Source organism: Ascoidea rubescens, assembly GCF_001661345.1.
Source record: "Ascoidea rubescens DSM 1968 unplaced genomic scaffold ASCRUscaffold_8, whole genome shotgun sequence".
Classification (NCBI taxonomy): Eukaryota; Fungi; Ascomycota; class Saccharomycetes; order Ascoideales; family Ascoideaceae; genus Ascoidea; species Ascoidea rubescens.
In genome coordinates this window covers 34925-51957 of record NW_017962920.1, presented here as the reverse complement: position 1 = coordinate 51957, position 17033 = coordinate 34925, and the positions used below count along the sequence as shown (strand labels likewise).

Here is a 17033-nt window from a genome sequence, read left to right as displayed (position 1 = left end):
AAATCAACTTAAATTTTGTTTTCTTCAGCCAATTTCTCAATAATTACTTTCTTAACTTCAGAAACACTGTTATCATCAACAAATGTCACTCTTCTTCCCTCTTTACCCAAACTCTTCAATTCTTCAGGTAACACATCATTATCAAAATTATATCCTTTATTTTCCTCCAATGCCTCATTTACTGCATCAGCAAATTTAGCTGGATGTGCTGTTGATAATGAAATGTAATACTTTTGCTCATTATTCTGTTCATCCTTTTGAATATGTCTTAATGATGAAGTAACACCAACTGATGTATGAGGATCCAAAATATATTTTTCTGCAACCTGATAAATCTCCTTTATTGTTTCTAATGTTTCTTCATTTGAAACTCTTTCCGAATCAAAATCTTTCAATGCTGCTTTTAAAACCTCACTTGGTGCTTCAATTAAATTATTTTCCTTTAAACTAACCATCCAATCATTTAAAACCTTTCCAGCTTCCAAATCATTGTTATTAGTCAAATTATCTTTGATTAAATACCATAATAATCTTTCAAAATTACTTGAAATTAAAATATCCATGGCTGGTGATAATGTCGATTTAACACCAACAGATTCCTTTTGGTATTTACCGGTTTTCATAAACCTGTCTAAAATATCATTTTCATTAGTTGCAATCACCAACTTTTCAATTGGTAATCCCATTTTTTTAGCAAAATATCCTGCAAGAACATCTCCAAAATTACCACTTGGCACAACGTATTTGATTTTTTTATTTATGTCCAAGTTTTTATTCAACTTGAAAAATGAATAAAAATAATACGTAATTTGTGCTAAAATTCTAGCCCAATTTATAGAATTAATGGCTCCAATATGATATTTATCATTGAATTCTTTATCACGAAATAATGTTTTGACGATATCTTGACAATCGTCAAAGGTTCCCAGAACTGAAAGACAATGGACATTCGCATCTAAAACAGAGGTCATTTGGAGTTCTTGAATTGATGAAATTCTATTGGTTGGGTATAAAATAAAGACCGATACATCTTTTTTACCTCTTAACCCATAAATAGCAGCAGAACCAGTATCACCACTAGTTGCACCTACCACAGTAATCTTGTGTCTTTCCTTCGAATTTTCATCTAATTTGGAATTTTTTCTTTTTAAGAAATATTCAAATAAATTACCAACAAATTGTAAAGCAACATCTTTGAAGGCAAATGTTGGACCGTGAAATAATTCTAATAAATATAAATTTTTAGACTCAATTAATGGAACTAATGGAGTAATTTCAGTTGATCTAAAAGTTGAATAAGAAGCTTGAATTAAATCTTTCAAATCAGATTCAGGGATTTCATCGTTTGAAATGTACAATTTCATTATTTCATGAGCTAGATCTTGAAATGATAAGTTTGACCATTCTTTTAATGTTTCCAATGAAACTTGGGGAATAACAGAAGGAAGAAATAAACCACCATCGGAAGCCAATCCAGTAATGACAGTTTCTTCAAAAGAAAAAGTTTCAGGTTGGGTGGAACGAGTAGAACGATACTGTTGGGAAGACATTTTTTTGACAAAAGTTTCTATTCTGATGGTGAAATTGGTGGTTAAAGGAAATAGTTGCAAGAATATCGAACCGATTTACTTTCCTTTATAATGACTCAGAAAAAAAAGAAAGGAATTCCGGACAAATCAAAAAGAATACAACCCTCGAATGACATGTAGGCACGTGTATTTTCAATGTAAAATCATTTCCGAGATGGGAAACAAAAGCGAAACAGAACTGGGTTTGGATTAAATTAGTTCGAATTTGATTGAATGTAATTGAATTTAATTGAATTTATTTAAGAGGAAGTCATTATATACAAACTATTTCATTGGTTATCTATTTAGATTTTTCTTCTGGTACTTCGTCAGAGTATTCGTAATTCCAAATTTGGTTTGGGGGAAAATCCGTTGGAACTCTTAATTCAATAGGAAATCTATTTGGTGATTTAGATTTTGTTTTATTTACATTTGTTATTGAGGATTCATATAATTTAGGATAAAGAGACTTTAAATCATTTGCAGCATCGAGAATTGAATCATATCTATCTTTCAAGTTTTTTCTTAACAATTCTTTTTTTTTCTGTTGATATAACTTCCATGCAGAATCAACAGTAATATGTCTGACAATATCTTCTTTGGACAATTTCAAAACTTTTGGCTGTTTACGGTTAGCACTTAAGACAGACATTTGAGTAACTGCTCTTAAAGTAGAAGAAGAAGCTTGAGATTTCGTTCTCTTTCCACGAATAAATTGTGATGAGCCATTATTAGATTTATTTATGGAGATCGCAGATAAAAATGGTTGTTGGTTGTAGATTAAAGTAGACAAAGCCGAAACAGACTTGAAGGTTTTATTTCTAACCAGTAGCATCTTGAAAATTGGCGTTATTTAAATATTTATTAATTATTGTGTTATTTGAGCAAGATAACCAGTGATAGCTTTCTGTTGATTGATTATTGATAATTTTTTGAATTTCCTTTTAAAAAACTGCAGAGAGGCACGTGCTCGAATTTGACCAAACACAAAAAGAAGAAATGAATATTATTTTGGTGATTTTGGTGATTTTGAGTCTCAGATCTGTAGTTAATGAGTAATTGGGGTTCTTATGGACAATGAGAGATGTAGATGTTAATTTATACAAAAATAAAGCTGCAAAATATAAGATAAGTTAAGATAGAGCAGAATAGAATATAGAATTATATATAAACAATTATATATTTAAATAATTTATTAAATTCATTTCATTACGTTGCATTTAAATTCATTTGAAATCATTTAATTTAAGTTATTTTTTTGATTTTTTTGGTTGTTGTTGTTGTTGTTGTTGTTGTTGTTGTTGTTGTTGTTGTTGTTTAATGACCAGACCATTCGATAGTATCTAAATCAATTCCTTCTTTAACCATTTCCCATAATGGACTTAATTCTCTTAAGAAATCAACTCTATGAGTAATTGCATCAATAACGTAATCAACTTCATCTTCAGTTGTAAATCTACCTAAACCGAATCTGATAGAGGAATGAGCTAAAGCGTCATCTTTACCTAAGGCATGCAAGACATAGGAGGGTTCTAGAGAAGCTGAAGTGCAAGCAGAACCAGAAGATAAAGCGATATCCTTTAAAGCCATTAATAAAGATTCACCTTCAATGTAGGCAAAAGATATGTTGACACAGCCCGGATAATGATGTTCAGGAGAACCGTTTAAGGTAGTGTGCTCTATTGATAATAGAGCGTTTTTCAATTTATTCGATAACTTTGAGATGTGACTGGAGTCATAATCGTATTCCTCCATCATTAATCTAGCAGCTTCACCAAAGCCAGCAATTAAAGGAGGAGCTAGAGTACCAGATCTTAAACCTCTTTCTTGGCCACCGCCGGTTATAATTGGATCTAATCTAACTCTTGGTCTTCTTCTAACGTAGACTGCACCCATACCTTTTGGACCATAAATTTTATGGGAGGAGATACTCATTAAATCAATGTTCATTTTATTGACATCTAATGGGATTTTGCCATATGCCTGAGCACAATCTGAGTGAAAATAGACTTTGTGTTTTTTGCAAATTCTACCAATTTCTTCAATTGGTTGAACGACACCGATTTCATTATTGACGGACATGATTGATACTAAACAAGTATCTTTTCTAATTGATTTTTCTAATAACTCTAAATCAACTAACCCATCTGGTTTAACAGGTAAATAAGTGACTTCAAAGCCTTCATCTTGAAGATGACGAGCAGAGTTAAGGATGCATTTATGTTCAGTTTGGGCGGTTATGATATGTTTTTTAGTTGATTTATAGAATCTTGGAACCCCTTTGATACACATGTTATTAGATTCAGTTGCACCAGAAGTGAAGATGATTTCCTTTGGATCAGCGTTTATAACATCAGCGATATGTTTTCTTGCTTTTTCAACCTCGATATCAGTTTCCCAGCCATAAGCATGGGTTCTTGAGTGAGGGTTTCCATATAAACCAGTGAAGAAATTCAACATGACATCAAGGACCCTTGGATCGGTGGGAGTGGTAGCTTGCATATCCAAATAGATTGGTCTTGCTTCAAGGGCAGGGTCTAAATCAAGGTTTTTATTTGGAGCAACACCTAAGAGTTTGCTTGGATTATTTAAGATTTTTTTTTCATCGATATTAATTGAACCAATGTTCAAGTCATTTTCTCTTTGAATTTTAGTACTGGTTGTGGAAGATATATTGGGTATTATATTCGAGATGTTGTTATTTTTTTGGTTGAAATTGAAAGAACTTTTAGTTGATATGTATCTCGAGAAGAAAGGAACAACAGATAAAACAGAAAGAGAAGCTGGGGTAAGCCTTAAAGAGGATTTGCAAATTAGATTGAGTTGAGTTGACTTAAGCGATCTAGTGAACATGGCAGCTATAAGAAACGCAGAGAATACAATTAAGATAATTAAAGGAATTAAACGGATTAAAGTAGTTAGGACGATATAAGAACACTGTGATAGTAAAAAGATACAGCAAATACAGCGATCACAGAGATTGGAAAGGTGATGAGAAGGATGAGAGAGAATTATTAATTGAGTTCTTTTCTATTGATAAATCCACAGAAAAAATCTTTGCTTTATCTCCATTGGGAAATTTACAACACCGCTCCGCACGCCGCACTCCGGAGGCAGGATGAAACGGGGTTTTTTTAGCAAGGAGGCAAAAACAGCACAAGCAGCACAAGCAGCACAAGCAGCACAAACAATGCTAGAGCTCGCTTTGACAGAGGCGCGCAAACAACCCGTCGTAGGGCCCAAGCGCCAGCATCTCCTCGTCGCCAGCGTATCCCATCTCCTGGTTGATACGCTGCAACTCCTCGAATTTTGAGTCTAATTCACCAACTGTTTGGGTGGATATTTGGCTTATTGTTACAATTTGACGAGCAGTCTCCTTGTTTTTTTCTTTGATTTCCATGTACTTGGAGATGAGCTCGTTGTAGTAGTGAACCTTGTTCTGGTATAGATTGTTCAAAAGAACATCATCTGGCTTCAAGTCCTCAATCACCAATTTCCCATTTTCACTCTTATTGTTGAAATTTTGGAGACTTTCGCGAATGATCTGATCTAGTTCGTCAAGCTTGGTTTTAACACTTTTTTCTTGGAATATGTTATTAAATTCATTTTGGCTATTTTTGAACCAAAACTCCTTCACCTGCAACTCAGCGTTCTTGAGAGCCTTGAGCCCTTCTTCATTACTGGCCAATGTTGGATAGCAGGTAGATAGCTTCTCTAACGTAAGAACGTCCATTGATTTTTTCAATGCAATTATCGCTGCTCTCTCTAGCAATTTAAATCGCGTAGTCTGGTCGTCTTCACTGACACTCTCTTCATCTCTTTCGCCACTTTTCTTATTCTGGCGAGCATTCTCTTCCCTGTCCATCTTCTTTCTGGCGTTAAGATTCCAAGTATCAGCTAATTTTTCCATCCGCTGAAACAAAAACAAACGCTCACCATCGTTGTTTATGATCTAAAATTGCCGTTTTGGAAGTTTCCGCGATAACGATAAAAACATCGATGTCTGTCTGACGTCGGTAAAGAAGGAAAAGAGCCAAAATGTTGCCAAACACAACTATGTATCTAATAATCGAGGACGACAAGTTGATCAGAACCATTATCAGGCCGACGACCAGTAAGAGAGGGATTTCTCTGTTCAAAAGAGCAAGAAAGTAATAGAATACACAAAGTTGTTTTCATGCATGTAAATGCACAGAATTTTAATAATTGCCGTCACTTATTCAGAAACATAGTTTTATACATATGATTGTATATTAATATTTTTCTCTAGTTTTGTTCAAATTCTGATTCTTGATATTGCTTATGTTACACACTACATATCAAAAATGGACTATAACAGCAAAACAATTCTACTGGACACACTCCCACCCCACATCGTTAGNATTCTTGATATTGCTTATGTTACACACTACATATCAAAAATGGACTATAACAGCAAAACAATTCTACTGGACACACTCCCACCCCACATCGTTAGCTCAATTACAACAAAACTCTATATCAAGCAAATAATCTTGTTGTGTTCAGCTAAGAATGCAATGGTTAAAATCGCTCCATTGAAAGCACTATTTGAAAACATAGAAGTCTACTCAGGTTCCATTAAAATATGGTTCAATGAAAGAAAAAAAATTCATATTGTTTCAGGAAAACCTGTATTATTGATTAATCTTCAAACAATTACCGTTTTAACAAAGTATATCAAACAATTCTCCAGAAACATATACTTTAGACTAATTTTGCCAGATCAAACTCTAATAACATTAGATAAATATATAACTACCATGTTTTGTTTTGTAGAGAAAATGTCTATTGTGGTCAAATGGATTTCGTTTGCTAGAGTACTTCAAAGTATTCCACAAAAAGGGCCAGATGGATTTTTCAAATGCTTATCATTATTAAAACAGTTACTACCTTTTCACAAAAACACATTGAAAGCAATTCAAAATGATTTTGGCAACTTAATTCTTTGCAATAATTGGGATGCAGAATATCAGCTTCAAAGACAGCTGAATGATGATAATTCTATACATCATATAATCAATTCTAAATCTTTTTTTTCACATTCATTTTTTCATACATTTAAACTAACAACACTAGAATTGAATGTTGAATGGAATATATTTATCGAAAAGAAACTGTGGAGCATTACACAAAAAATACTTAAAAACGCTTAATATAAGGAATAACAACTTTGGAAATTTGGAAACTTTGAAATTTCCTACTCAATTTCCCAGTTTAGTGAGACAATTTCCCAGTTTAGTGAGAGTCGACTTAGCAGGAAACAAAATTGCAAAAATTGAGAACTTAGATAAAACAAATAATATAAAAGTGCTGGATTTATCAGATAATAAAATTGAAGAAATTGAGACTTTGGACCAGATGATAAATTTAGTTGATCTCAATCTATTCCGGAACAATATCCTGAAAATTGAAAACATTGAAAATTTACTTGATTTAAATAGTATTGATTGATTTGTGTTGTAACCAAATCACTGACATGATGATTGCAGACAATGGGAAATATCCAAGTAATTTAAAGTCGTTGAACTTATCTTGTAATTGTATTAAAACATTACACATCACTGAACAATTGAGTAGTTGCTTAGACGTAAATTTAAGCTATAACAAGATAAAGAAAACTCAAAGGGTTATCTCAATGGAGCACTTTGACTCATTTGGTTTTACCTTTGACGTTGCCAGAAATGAATTGTGAATATATTCAACAATGGCCTAACACAAGCGAAATTTGATTGGAAAGAAGGTCATGGAACCACTTTGACCTTATTAATAAGTATAGAAAAGAATTTCCCAAGTTAAGATTTACTTTCTTTGAAGATAGCAAATTAATCAGAGCACATACCAATAGAATTTGAATTATATGATGTATATGATGTATATGATGTATATGATGTATATGATGTATATGATGTATATGATGTATATGATGTATATGATGTATATAATGTATATGATGTGCAATTTTACAGTAGGTCCGGATTGATGCCAATTAAACAGTTGTTTGAATACTCCATTTTGATAAATAGTGATAATAAATATTAGTGTTAGATAAATGATTTGAGCTTAGCGGAAACTGATAGCATTAAATAGCGAGTTGGGCAGAATATAGACATTAATTATGATTATAACAAGTTCAAAGAAATAATAAAAAAAATTCAAGGAAGATAAAAAATAGAAGAATGAAATATTAGAATGAAATATTAGAATGAAATATTAGAATGAAATATTAGAATGAAATATTAGAATGAAATATTAGAATGAAATATTAGTGAGAAGCAGAAGCGAAATGCAATCAAATTACCAATCAAATTTCAATTTTTTAGCTGATTGACACTCAACCTGTTTGCATAATTCATCCAATTCCTGAGATGTTTTTGATGGAGCTTTACCACCCACAAACGCCGGATTAATAGGACTTCCGTTTTTATTTTCCAACTCAAAGTGATTTTTAGTTTGTTGAAACACAATGGACTCATCTCGAGCATCGCTTGAATGTGCCATCTTCAAGCAGTGGTTGAACTTGCGTAGTTCATATTGTTTAATAAATTCGATAAATTCGTTTTTCTTGAAATCCGATATGTCATTTTTGGAGTATATATCATATTGTAGTGTGGTTTTATTGTGCGAGACAGGAGAAATCTTCAACGAATACCAAGCAGGACCAAACACATTGATTGAAGAGAGAGGAAATAGGATGAATGAAGTGCCAGTAAATATGTCAGTTTTGGATTCTGATTGGGTTACGAGATTACCCCTTAAATTGATAGTTATGCTTTCCACAGAGAATAATACTTTACATGTCCAGCTCCAGTATGTCTTTTATTTCCTAATAATCACCAGTTAATGCCTTTCGATAAGAAACTAACTCTTCTTATATCTTGATGTTCTGCCTTTCTCATTTTCTTGTATCATGATCTATCAAAGATCATGTTTGTTATAAATTTTTTATTTATTGAGCTCCAATTTGGCGATTTTCAATCTGTTAATCAAACTACCTCAAGCATTACAAGACCGAGTGGAGGTGATCCAAATGATAGCAAAAAAGGGATCCATTATGAAGGATGACTTAGTGTGGGTATAGAAATGAAAATCATTTAACCAACGCTAACTAGTACTACTCATCTCATTGTAATGGTAAACACTATGCTCGAGATGTAAACATAATACTCAGTTTGCTACTCTGATGATCTGCTCTTATCTTCCCAATTCTCCCATCCTATAGTTGATAAGCAAAATACTGTTGGTGATAAACGTCGAAACCTTAAATGTTAATTTCTTCTTACTTATTTTTTTTTTCATTTCATTTTCTATCTTTTAATAATATTCAATTATACTATTTGATAATATTGCCAAAATGAATCGAATTTTTCGAGTATTTCTAAATTCAAATCGAACATTTGCTATTCCATTCTTTTCCTTTTCGACTGGAATAACACTTTCTGCAGTATATTTCAATTATTACAAATGCAACAATAATAATAATAATAATAATATGGCTAGTGGTGATAACTATAATAACTTAAACTGCAAGTCAACACTAAATTTATTTGACTTAAATTCTCCTGTTTACTGCTCAAATCACAAATTGCCTGAAGCTCTTCAAAAAATCGCTGACATAGTTGGTATTGAGAATGTAACCAATTCGGAAAATGAAATTCAATCTCATCGAGATTCACTTGGAAATTCTTTTAAACCTTTAAAGAATGAATACTCAAATCTAATCGTTTATCCAACTTCGACTGAACAAATATCAAAAGTTGTCCGAGTTTGCAATGAATATCGTTTACCAATTGTTCCTTATGCTGGTGGCACCTCATTAGAAGGTCAGTATGTTCCAACAAGAAATGGTATATGTCTTGACACTTCAAAGATGGCTAAAATCATTAGACTTAACCAAGATGATCTTGATATTGTGGTTCAACCTGGCGTAACGTGGCAGGATTTAAATGCTTTTTTGCAACCCTATAACCTTTTTTTTGGACCTGATCCTGGCCCTGGTGCTCAGATTGGTGGAATGGTTGCGACTTCATGTTCAGGAACAAATGCTTTTAGATATGGTACAATGAAGGATAACGTTTTATCAATGAAAATAGTTCTTCCTGATGGCACTTTAATTAAAACTAAAAATCGACCAAGGAAATCTTCGGCAGGCTACAATTTGACAAATTTGTTTATTGGTAGTGAAGGTACTTTGGGTATTTGTACTGAGGTTACATTGAAACTAAACATCATTCCTAAACATGAAATTATTGCACTTTCTTATTTTGATTCAATTAAGGATGCTTCGAAAACCGTATCGGATCTTTTTAAAAATGGGATTCAATTAAATGCAATTGAATTAATGGATTCAAGACAAATGAAAGTCATTAATCAGTTTAGTTATACAGATAGAAAATGGTCAGAAAATAATTTACTAATTTGTAAAATCGGCGGTCCAACTAAGAATATTTTAAACGATACAATTGATATATTTGAAAAGATTTCATCGCAAAACAATGGATTCAATTTCGAAATCGCCACTAATGAGCGAGAAAAGACAGAATTATGGTCTGCTAGAAAGACAAATCTTTGGTCTTCAATAGATTGGGCAAAATCAATGGATCCCGATATGAAATACTGGACTACCGATGTTGCTGTGCCTGTCTCAAAATTACCAAATGTTATTGAAGAGACTGCTATTGATATCGAGAATTCAGGATTAAATACCACTATAGTCGGTCATGTTGGTGATGGAAATTATCATGCGTTGATTATTTTCCCACCAGAGAAGGAGCAAATCGCAAAACAAGTTTTAAATAGAATGATAAAAAGAGCAATAGACAATGAAGGAACCGTATCGGGTGAGCATGGAATTGGGTTAAGTAAAAGAGACTTTTTGATTGATGAATTAGGTCAGGATACTATAAATACAATGAGAAAGATAAAGTTAGCTTTGGATCCTTTAAGAATCATGAATCCCGATAAAATTTTTAAAATTGATCCAAATGATGTGAAAACAAGCCATTAAGCAAAAACCGAAGGTAGAATGAAATAGAATGAAAAAAATAATGAAACATAGCTGAACAGAATGAAATAGAAAACCAAGATAATTTATATGATATGATATGAATAAGACAGGGAAAAAAAATTGATCACATCAATTTTTTAGTGTTTTTTTTTCATTTTTTTTTTTGAATGTAATTATTCTTTATAGTCATAAACTTCTTTGCACTTTTGTTCTAGATAATGACCTAAAACCAGATTACTCAATTTTTTTCGTAGAAAAACGTAGTTATATAAAAAATCGTAATCTCTATTGATTAAAAAGTAAAAAAACTTTGATGTTATTACATTTTTTTTCAAAAGATCATTGATTTTTTCCATAATTATATCATATTTTTCTTCTTTTGTTTTACCCAATTCAATTATCAGATCTAGGTTGGTTGTGATTTGGTTAATTTTTTTTTCATCATAGAATATGGAAGCAAAATAATTCTCAACAGGATTCTCAGTTTTTGGAGAATCATTTTTTCTTTGTTTGGATATTTTAAAATTATTTTTTAGTAAAGAATAATTGGATGGTAATAGTAATTGATCGTCATTGGGATTCAGTATATTATGGGAATTGGAAAGACCAGAATTGAAATTGTAGTTTTGATAGAGAGTTGGAGTATTTTGAAATAAGTGCGGATTTAATTGAGATTGATTATGTGGGTGGAAATGAATGTTGTTATAAGGATTGAAACAGTTTTCATGAGAGGAAGTAATTGTTTTACTCTTTTTTTTATTTTTATTCTGCAAGTCAGTATCTTTGTCGTTAGGGTTAGTGTGGTTCTCATTTGGATTATCGTTATCGATTTGAGTTTCTATATCAAGTTCTGTTTTCTTATTTTTCAATTCATTTATTTTAGTATTGACAATATTTAGGCTTTGTTTAGTTTTATCGATTCGATTTTCTTTATCATCATTTTCACTTTCACTTTCACTTTCACTTTCACTTTCATTTCTACTTTCGTTTTCAAGTTTCTGTATATTTTCTATCTTATCCATGATGTTATCAGTGTTTGAAGCAGAATTCTTTGCGATGGTATTATTTGAAATTGATTTTGAGTTAGAGTTCAAATTTTGGAATAAATCCAATTGTAAATTAGAGATTGAGTTTATAGTGGAAGAATTTCTGGATGATTCATGAATTGCTTCGTTGAACTGAAATAATCTGAAATAGCTCGAAAAGTTTTTCTTTCTGTTTTTATAAAAGGATAAATTGGAGCCTACCTTATCCTCTAATCTGTCCCATTCATCTTGATCGAACTTGAACATTTTTCTCTCTGGGTCCCACTTGTCGTTCCTGGCCCTCCTTATTAGCATTGTGTATGTGTTTAGGTTTCTCAAGATGTTTTCCTTTTTGTACTGAATGTTTTTTTTTGTGTAGTTTTTGGAGAATCTTTTGTTGATGTTGTGGGCGATGGTGGTATAGGTCTCAATGGCAAATCTGGAGCCATAAATGGAGGGTCTTTCACTGTCTGGGGTACGAGAGTCGTTGAGATGCTTGATAAAGAGCTCAACCAAGTACAACTCCTCCTCGTCAGTCCAGGAAGCTGTGGTCTTCTCCATCTTGCGTCGTTTGGTGGAGCTCAGCTCGTCCAGACTGAGCTTTCTGACTGGCGTCGTGGAGCCTGAGGTGCTTTCGAAGCCGGTGCTGCTGTTGAAGGCAATTAGGTGGGTGAAGCCGTCGCTGCTCATTGACGCTGGTGGCGAGGGAGGGCTGCAAAGTACACGAAGAAGAAGCACAGGAAGGAGAGGAAGCACAGGACGCACGTGTGGAATAAATCACGTGAACTGTAATATCATGTGACTTTGTTGACACACGTGAATACAACGTGATCTGTAGCCCTAGGGCTTGAGTGTTTTGTAATTGATATAATACCTTCATGTTTTGTTTCTTCCTGTATTATTCTCCTGTGTACTATTCTCCTGTGTATTATTCTCCTGTGTGGGTTTTGTTGGTTGTGGTTTTGTATTGCTTTACTTTTTTTTTTGGGTGTTATTTTTAAATGGACTTGGACCTGTGCAGATTTCCTGATTGTTGACTGACTTTTGTTTACCCAAATTAACCACACAGAATGAACGAGTTTTGGGTCTTGAACCTCACAAAGAACAAGAACAACAGCACTCTAATTCCTGGTTCTTCCAAATGGATTGCCTCTCAATTGAGCCAGATGAACTCTGACGCTCAGAGCTTGGCTGAGACTTTCCTGAATTCTGTTAACTCGAATATAAACTGGTTAAACAACCAGATGCTTGAGATTTTATCCAATAAAGAATACGATGAGTATGTTGCCTTTTTAATTTCCTGGAGTTTCTCTCTTTTTTTTTTCTTTTTTTACCCAAGAAACTAGTACTTTTACTAACCAAAATCACACTTCAGAAATCAATTACAGATACCAAAATCACAAAATATCTCAGATAATGATTTATCGATTTCAATTAATCCGAGCAGTAGCTTTTCAATCGATAACTATACCAGTGTAATAGACATTTCTGATGACGAAGATCAAGACCAACTTCAAATCAATTACCAAAATTTCAACCATTATCAGACTCGTAATAAAACTCAAAATTTAAACCAAACTCATCAAGAATTCCATGATATAAAAAATTCGGATGTTGACATTGATTTCGATCTCACTCTAGATCTTGATGATCAGACAATAATTAATACAACTAGAAACATAATTAACCAATTTTCATCTCCATTTTATAGCCAAAATTTTCATACTCATAATATTCAGAATACTCGAAATATTTCAAAAAATAACAACACTGAAGATCAAATCCAAAATAAAAATGAAAATAGGACTGATAATAAAATTAAATCTGTTAAATTTAAAAATAATTCAAACCAGTCAATAATAAATCATTCCAATCACTCACAACATTCAAGCATAAGCTCTCCTTTAAATATAAGTATTTCAGATATCTCTCAATCTTTTAGTATGGTATCTTCCAAAAGAGTTATTCATTCATCTCCATCGAAAATTAACATAAATAATCAAACAAGTAATGAAATAAATGACAAAATAAATGAAGAAATAACTGACAAAATAACTGACAAAATAAATCATGAAATAAATCATGGAATAAATAATCAATCAGATAACAAATCAGATAAAAAATTAGATAACACTAACCATAATCATATCATTGAAAATGCAAAAAATTTTATTCAAAAAATCGATAACAATAATAATGAAATTAATAATAAAATTGATAATAAAATTGATAATAGAATTGAAAATTCATTGAATAAAGAAAATTACTTCGAAAATCAAACTAAAATTGTAGAAAAAAATCAAAATTCAATACGAAATCAAATTGAAAAGCAGAAAAAAATTGAGATTGAAATTGAAAATAACAACAAAATTGACAACAAAATTGATAAAATAGATAGCGAAATTGATTTCCAAAGAGAGCATGTTATTGAACTCGAAAACCAGAGAGAAAACGAAAACGTGAGGAAAATACCTTATAAATTCGCTCCCTTACCTACTCGTTTACCATTAAAAAGATTAAGTAGTCCCTCTCGCAAAAGAAATAAAAAATTTCATGTTAATAAAACTTTTACAAATATAACTACATTAGATTCAAATATACCATCTTCTTTTCAAGTATTCAGAGATAAACCCGATTTCAAATTATCAAAAAGTGCAGGTGATATTTCATCAAATCATAATCTCTTGAATCAATCTTCAAAAATAAGTTTAATTGATATTTCGAAAAGATTCGAAAATCAAAAAAGTATGCCAAGAATTGAACTACAAAACCAGAAAAAACGCAATTCAATCACCGAAAGGATAAATGATATTCAAATGGATAATATTAAACACCGCGAAACCATGCCTTTACAAGACAATCAAAACGATATCTCAAAATCAGAACATAAAAATATACCAAGTTTTTCAAGGTCACAGTTGCGTGAGAAAAGCATTCTAGCCGATCACTCTTCAAATAAATCTACCAATATCAACCCTGGAAATAAAAGAGTAAATGGTCAACAAGCTTCCTTGGTTTCTACTAATAAAAAGGTAGAAAAAAATTTACCTTCTCCTAAAAATTCTGACATAGAGCCAAATAGAAACTCAATTCAGCCAAAACAAAATGAATTTTTAGGAAATGTCAATGAAGAGATAGTATTAATTCTAAAACAAGAAACAAATAAAAATCACCCAATTGATTTGGAAAAAACTCACAATAAAAATACGTTTGAAGAAACTGAAAAAGCAAAAGAAAAGATTTGTTTTTCCAATAATTCTCAAATATCAAAACTGAACCATAAACTTGAAGATAATTTTCAAAAGTTTGAAAATCATAAAATTTTACGTACTTCACCTAAAAATGAATTGTTTACTAATCCTAATCTATTAAATCTCAAAAATAAAATGCCAAAATTTTCTGAAATTAATAATAAAAAAGATGAGCCAATTATTGAAAGTGAAAAAAGGTTGACAAATGAAAAATTGGTACCCCTCTTAGATCGTGCTGCTCTTCAATTAGAAAACAACAAAAAAGATGAAATGGATATCATACAAAACAAAAACTTTGAATATATTCAAGAACTTCAAAGGAAACAAGAAACTATAAAAACCATTTTAAACATCGATTCTAATCTAGAATTGGAAAAAAATAATAAAACCGACTTTTTAGAAAAACGAGATGAGAAAAATAAAAACCAAAAAAATGAAGCTAATTATGTTCTTCAGAAAAAAGAAGAGTTGGAGAGAATTAAGAAACTAGCTAAAGAAAGAATCGAAAAGCTTGAAGTGGAAAAGGAAAAAATTCAAAAAGAGGAGGTTAGAAAATTGATGGGCGAAAAGAAACTATTTGAAGATATTAAAAAAAGAATGATTGAGCAGCAAAAAACAGAAGAGATAAAGCAGCAAAAAATAGAAGAATTAAAACAACAAAAACTAAAACTTGAAAAGGAAAAATTAAAATTGGAAAAATTGAGATTAGAAAAATTAAAGAAAGAAAAATTAACTAGATCAAACAATACCACAAGTGAAAGAAAAATAGATCATAAAAGCAGCAACAGATTTTTGTTTAAAAATCTTCTGTCAAGCAGTCACAATACTAAAATTCTAGCCGACATTGACCATAGCAATATTACCAGTTCTAATCGACAGGCAATGATGCAGGAGAATGAAAAGATAGTAAAACCTACGTTAATAGATAGTAATAGGAAATCTAGTTTGGACAAAAACCTGGTTGGGCATTCCAAGATCGAATCAAATTCAAATAAAGCTGATTTGATTTCTCGATTACTTGTGCCTACTAAGTCTAGCACAGCAAAAGCTTTGAATAATTATAGTAATTATTTGTCTTTCACCGAGAGTCCTTTACTGGCTAAGACTACAAGAAGCTCAAAGCTTAAGAGTCTGTCTCCACTTAAAAAGAAAAGTTTTATTGAAATGAATAACATAAAACCAAAGCTTTCACTGCTTTCAAATAAAAATCAAGAAAGACAGCCGTCGTTTTTATTAAAAAAATTTGAAAGAAGTTCATTAAATCCTACTATTTTTGAAAACACAAATCACGAAAATAAATTGGAAATAAAACAAGCTCGTCAAACTTTTAATAAAGAACTGATGGCTAGAAAAAGGGATTTTCCAAATGAATCGGTTTCTAAAGCTCTAAATGATGTGCTAGAGGTGAACAAAAAACAAAAAACAAACGACACCTTTCACTCAAATATTTTGTTTGGAAAACAAAGTGACAAAAGAGTTTCTAAAATAATGTTGCTGCCATTTCAGCCTTCTTCTCATGCACTGTCAGATTTGAATCAAGATCCTCAAACAGTATCTTTGAATGCTACCCAAAAATCAAAAGTTCAATCAAACTTGCAAAAAAGCAATCCGTTTGCCAAAATTCCTTCACTGAAAAAGACTCCGGTTACGCCTCGCTTTATAAGCCTTATCCAAAACCAGCGGGAGAAACCTTTCAGTCCTACTGTTTTGCCTGACATCAATTCCGAATCAGAAGATGACCACAATGGAAATGTGTTAAAAAACTGGGCCAACTCTCCCGAATTGAAACAGTTGTTGCTCAGGCAGCAGCAGATGGACCCTGAGAAGTTGTTTGGGCCAATCCAGCCTCTAAGAATGGACGAGATCTTCCAGGGCTCAAGGGCCTCGAGATTCAAGGGTCGATCTTCGTCAGGAAGATGGCTTGCAAAGGACAATGCCTCGACCCAAGAGACTCACAGCTACAAGAAACAAATGGGATACAAATAGCCTACGACTATTTAATGACTTTGTAATATATCTTATGTTTCCCCACAAATCGGCTTTTTGCTTCAAAGAATCTAGACCCTGTCCTCGTAAGTGATTATGCACGTGCATACTACCGGAACTCGGCTGATCTGATTTTGAGTGAACAACATGTTCTTTCTTCAGAAGCTGTTCTTTCCAG

At 32.1% G+C, this 17033-nt stretch overlaps 8 protein-coding genes across 8 annotated transcripts; 2 read left to right on the top strand and 6 right to left on the bottom strand.

The window, feature by feature from the left end:
- Positions 1 to 8: 8 nt before the first annotated feature.
- Positions 9 to 1550, bottom strand: THR4 (threonine synthase THR4; the record flags this gene model as incomplete). The annotated part of the gene is made up of 1 exon (XM_020191838.1): positions 9 to 1550. The coding sequence occupies one exon, from the start codon at positions 1548 to 1550 to the stop codon at positions 9 to 11; it is 1542 nt and encodes a 513-aa protein (XP_020046561.1).
- A 352-nt stretch (positions 1551 to 1902) lies between these two features.
- Positions 1903 to 2283, bottom strand: MRPL28 (mitochondrial 54S ribosomal protein mL40; the record flags this gene model as incomplete). Its single annotated transcript, XM_020189683.1, has 1 exon — positions 1903 to 2283. A coding segment is annotated over one exon (381 nt), but the record flags the coding sequence as incomplete, so codon positions are not given.
- Positions 2284 to 2885: 602 nt separating this feature from the next.
- NFS1 (cysteine desulfurase) lies at positions 2886 to 4070 on the bottom strand (the record flags this gene model as incomplete). Its single annotated transcript, XM_020194595.1, has 1 exon — positions 2886 to 4070. One exon carries the CDS (start codon positions 4068 to 4070, stop codon positions 2886 to 2888), a length of 1185 nt encoding a protein of 394 aa, XP_020046559.1.
- Positions 4071 to 4591: 521 nt separating this feature from the next.
- On the bottom strand, positions 4592 to 5913 carry ASCRUDRAFT_152726 (MIND complex subunit NNF1). The gene has a single exon (XM_020189305.1). The coding sequence runs from the start codon at positions 5476 to 5478 to the stop codon at positions 4762 to 4764; it is 717 nt and encodes a 238-aa protein (XP_020046558.1). The 5' UTR covers positions 5479 to 5913; the 3' UTR covers positions 4592 to 4761.
- A 1970-nt stretch (positions 5914 to 7883) lies between these two features.
- ASCRUDRAFT_35745 (uncharacterized protein) lies at positions 7884 to 8300 on the bottom strand (the record flags this gene model as incomplete). The annotated part of the gene is made up of 1 exon (XM_020190639.1): positions 7884 to 8300. A coding segment is annotated over one exon (417 nt), but the record flags the coding sequence as incomplete, so codon positions are not given.
- Positions 8301 to 9078: 778 nt separating this feature from the next.
- ASCRUDRAFT_81266 (FAD-binding oxidoreductase) lies at positions 9079 to 10593 on the top strand (the record flags this gene model as incomplete). Its single annotated transcript, XM_020194594.1, has 1 exon — positions 9079 to 10593. The coding sequence occupies one exon, from the start codon at positions 9079 to 9081 to the stop codon at positions 10591 to 10593; it is 1515 nt and encodes a 504-aa protein (XP_020046556.1).
- Positions 10594 to 10766: 173 nt separating this feature from the next.
- On the bottom strand, positions 10767 to 12308 carry ASCRUDRAFT_70787 (uncharacterized protein; the record flags this gene model as incomplete). The annotated part of the gene is made up of 1 exon (XM_020191836.1): positions 10767 to 12308. One exon carries the CDS (start codon positions 12306 to 12308, stop codon positions 10767 to 10769), a length of 1542 nt encoding a protein of 513 aa, XP_020046555.1.
- A 380-nt stretch (positions 12309 to 12688) lies between these two features.
- ASCRUDRAFT_70786 (uncharacterized protein) lies at positions 12689 to 16855 on the top strand (the record flags this gene model as incomplete). Its single annotated transcript, XM_020191835.1, has 2 exons — positions 12689 to 12897; positions 12994 to 16855. The coding sequence occupies 2 exons, from the start codon at positions 12689 to 12691 to the stop codon at positions 16853 to 16855; spliced, it is 4071 nt and encodes a 1356-aa protein (XP_020046554.1).
- Between the last annotated feature and the right edge of the window lie 178 nt (positions 16856 to 17033).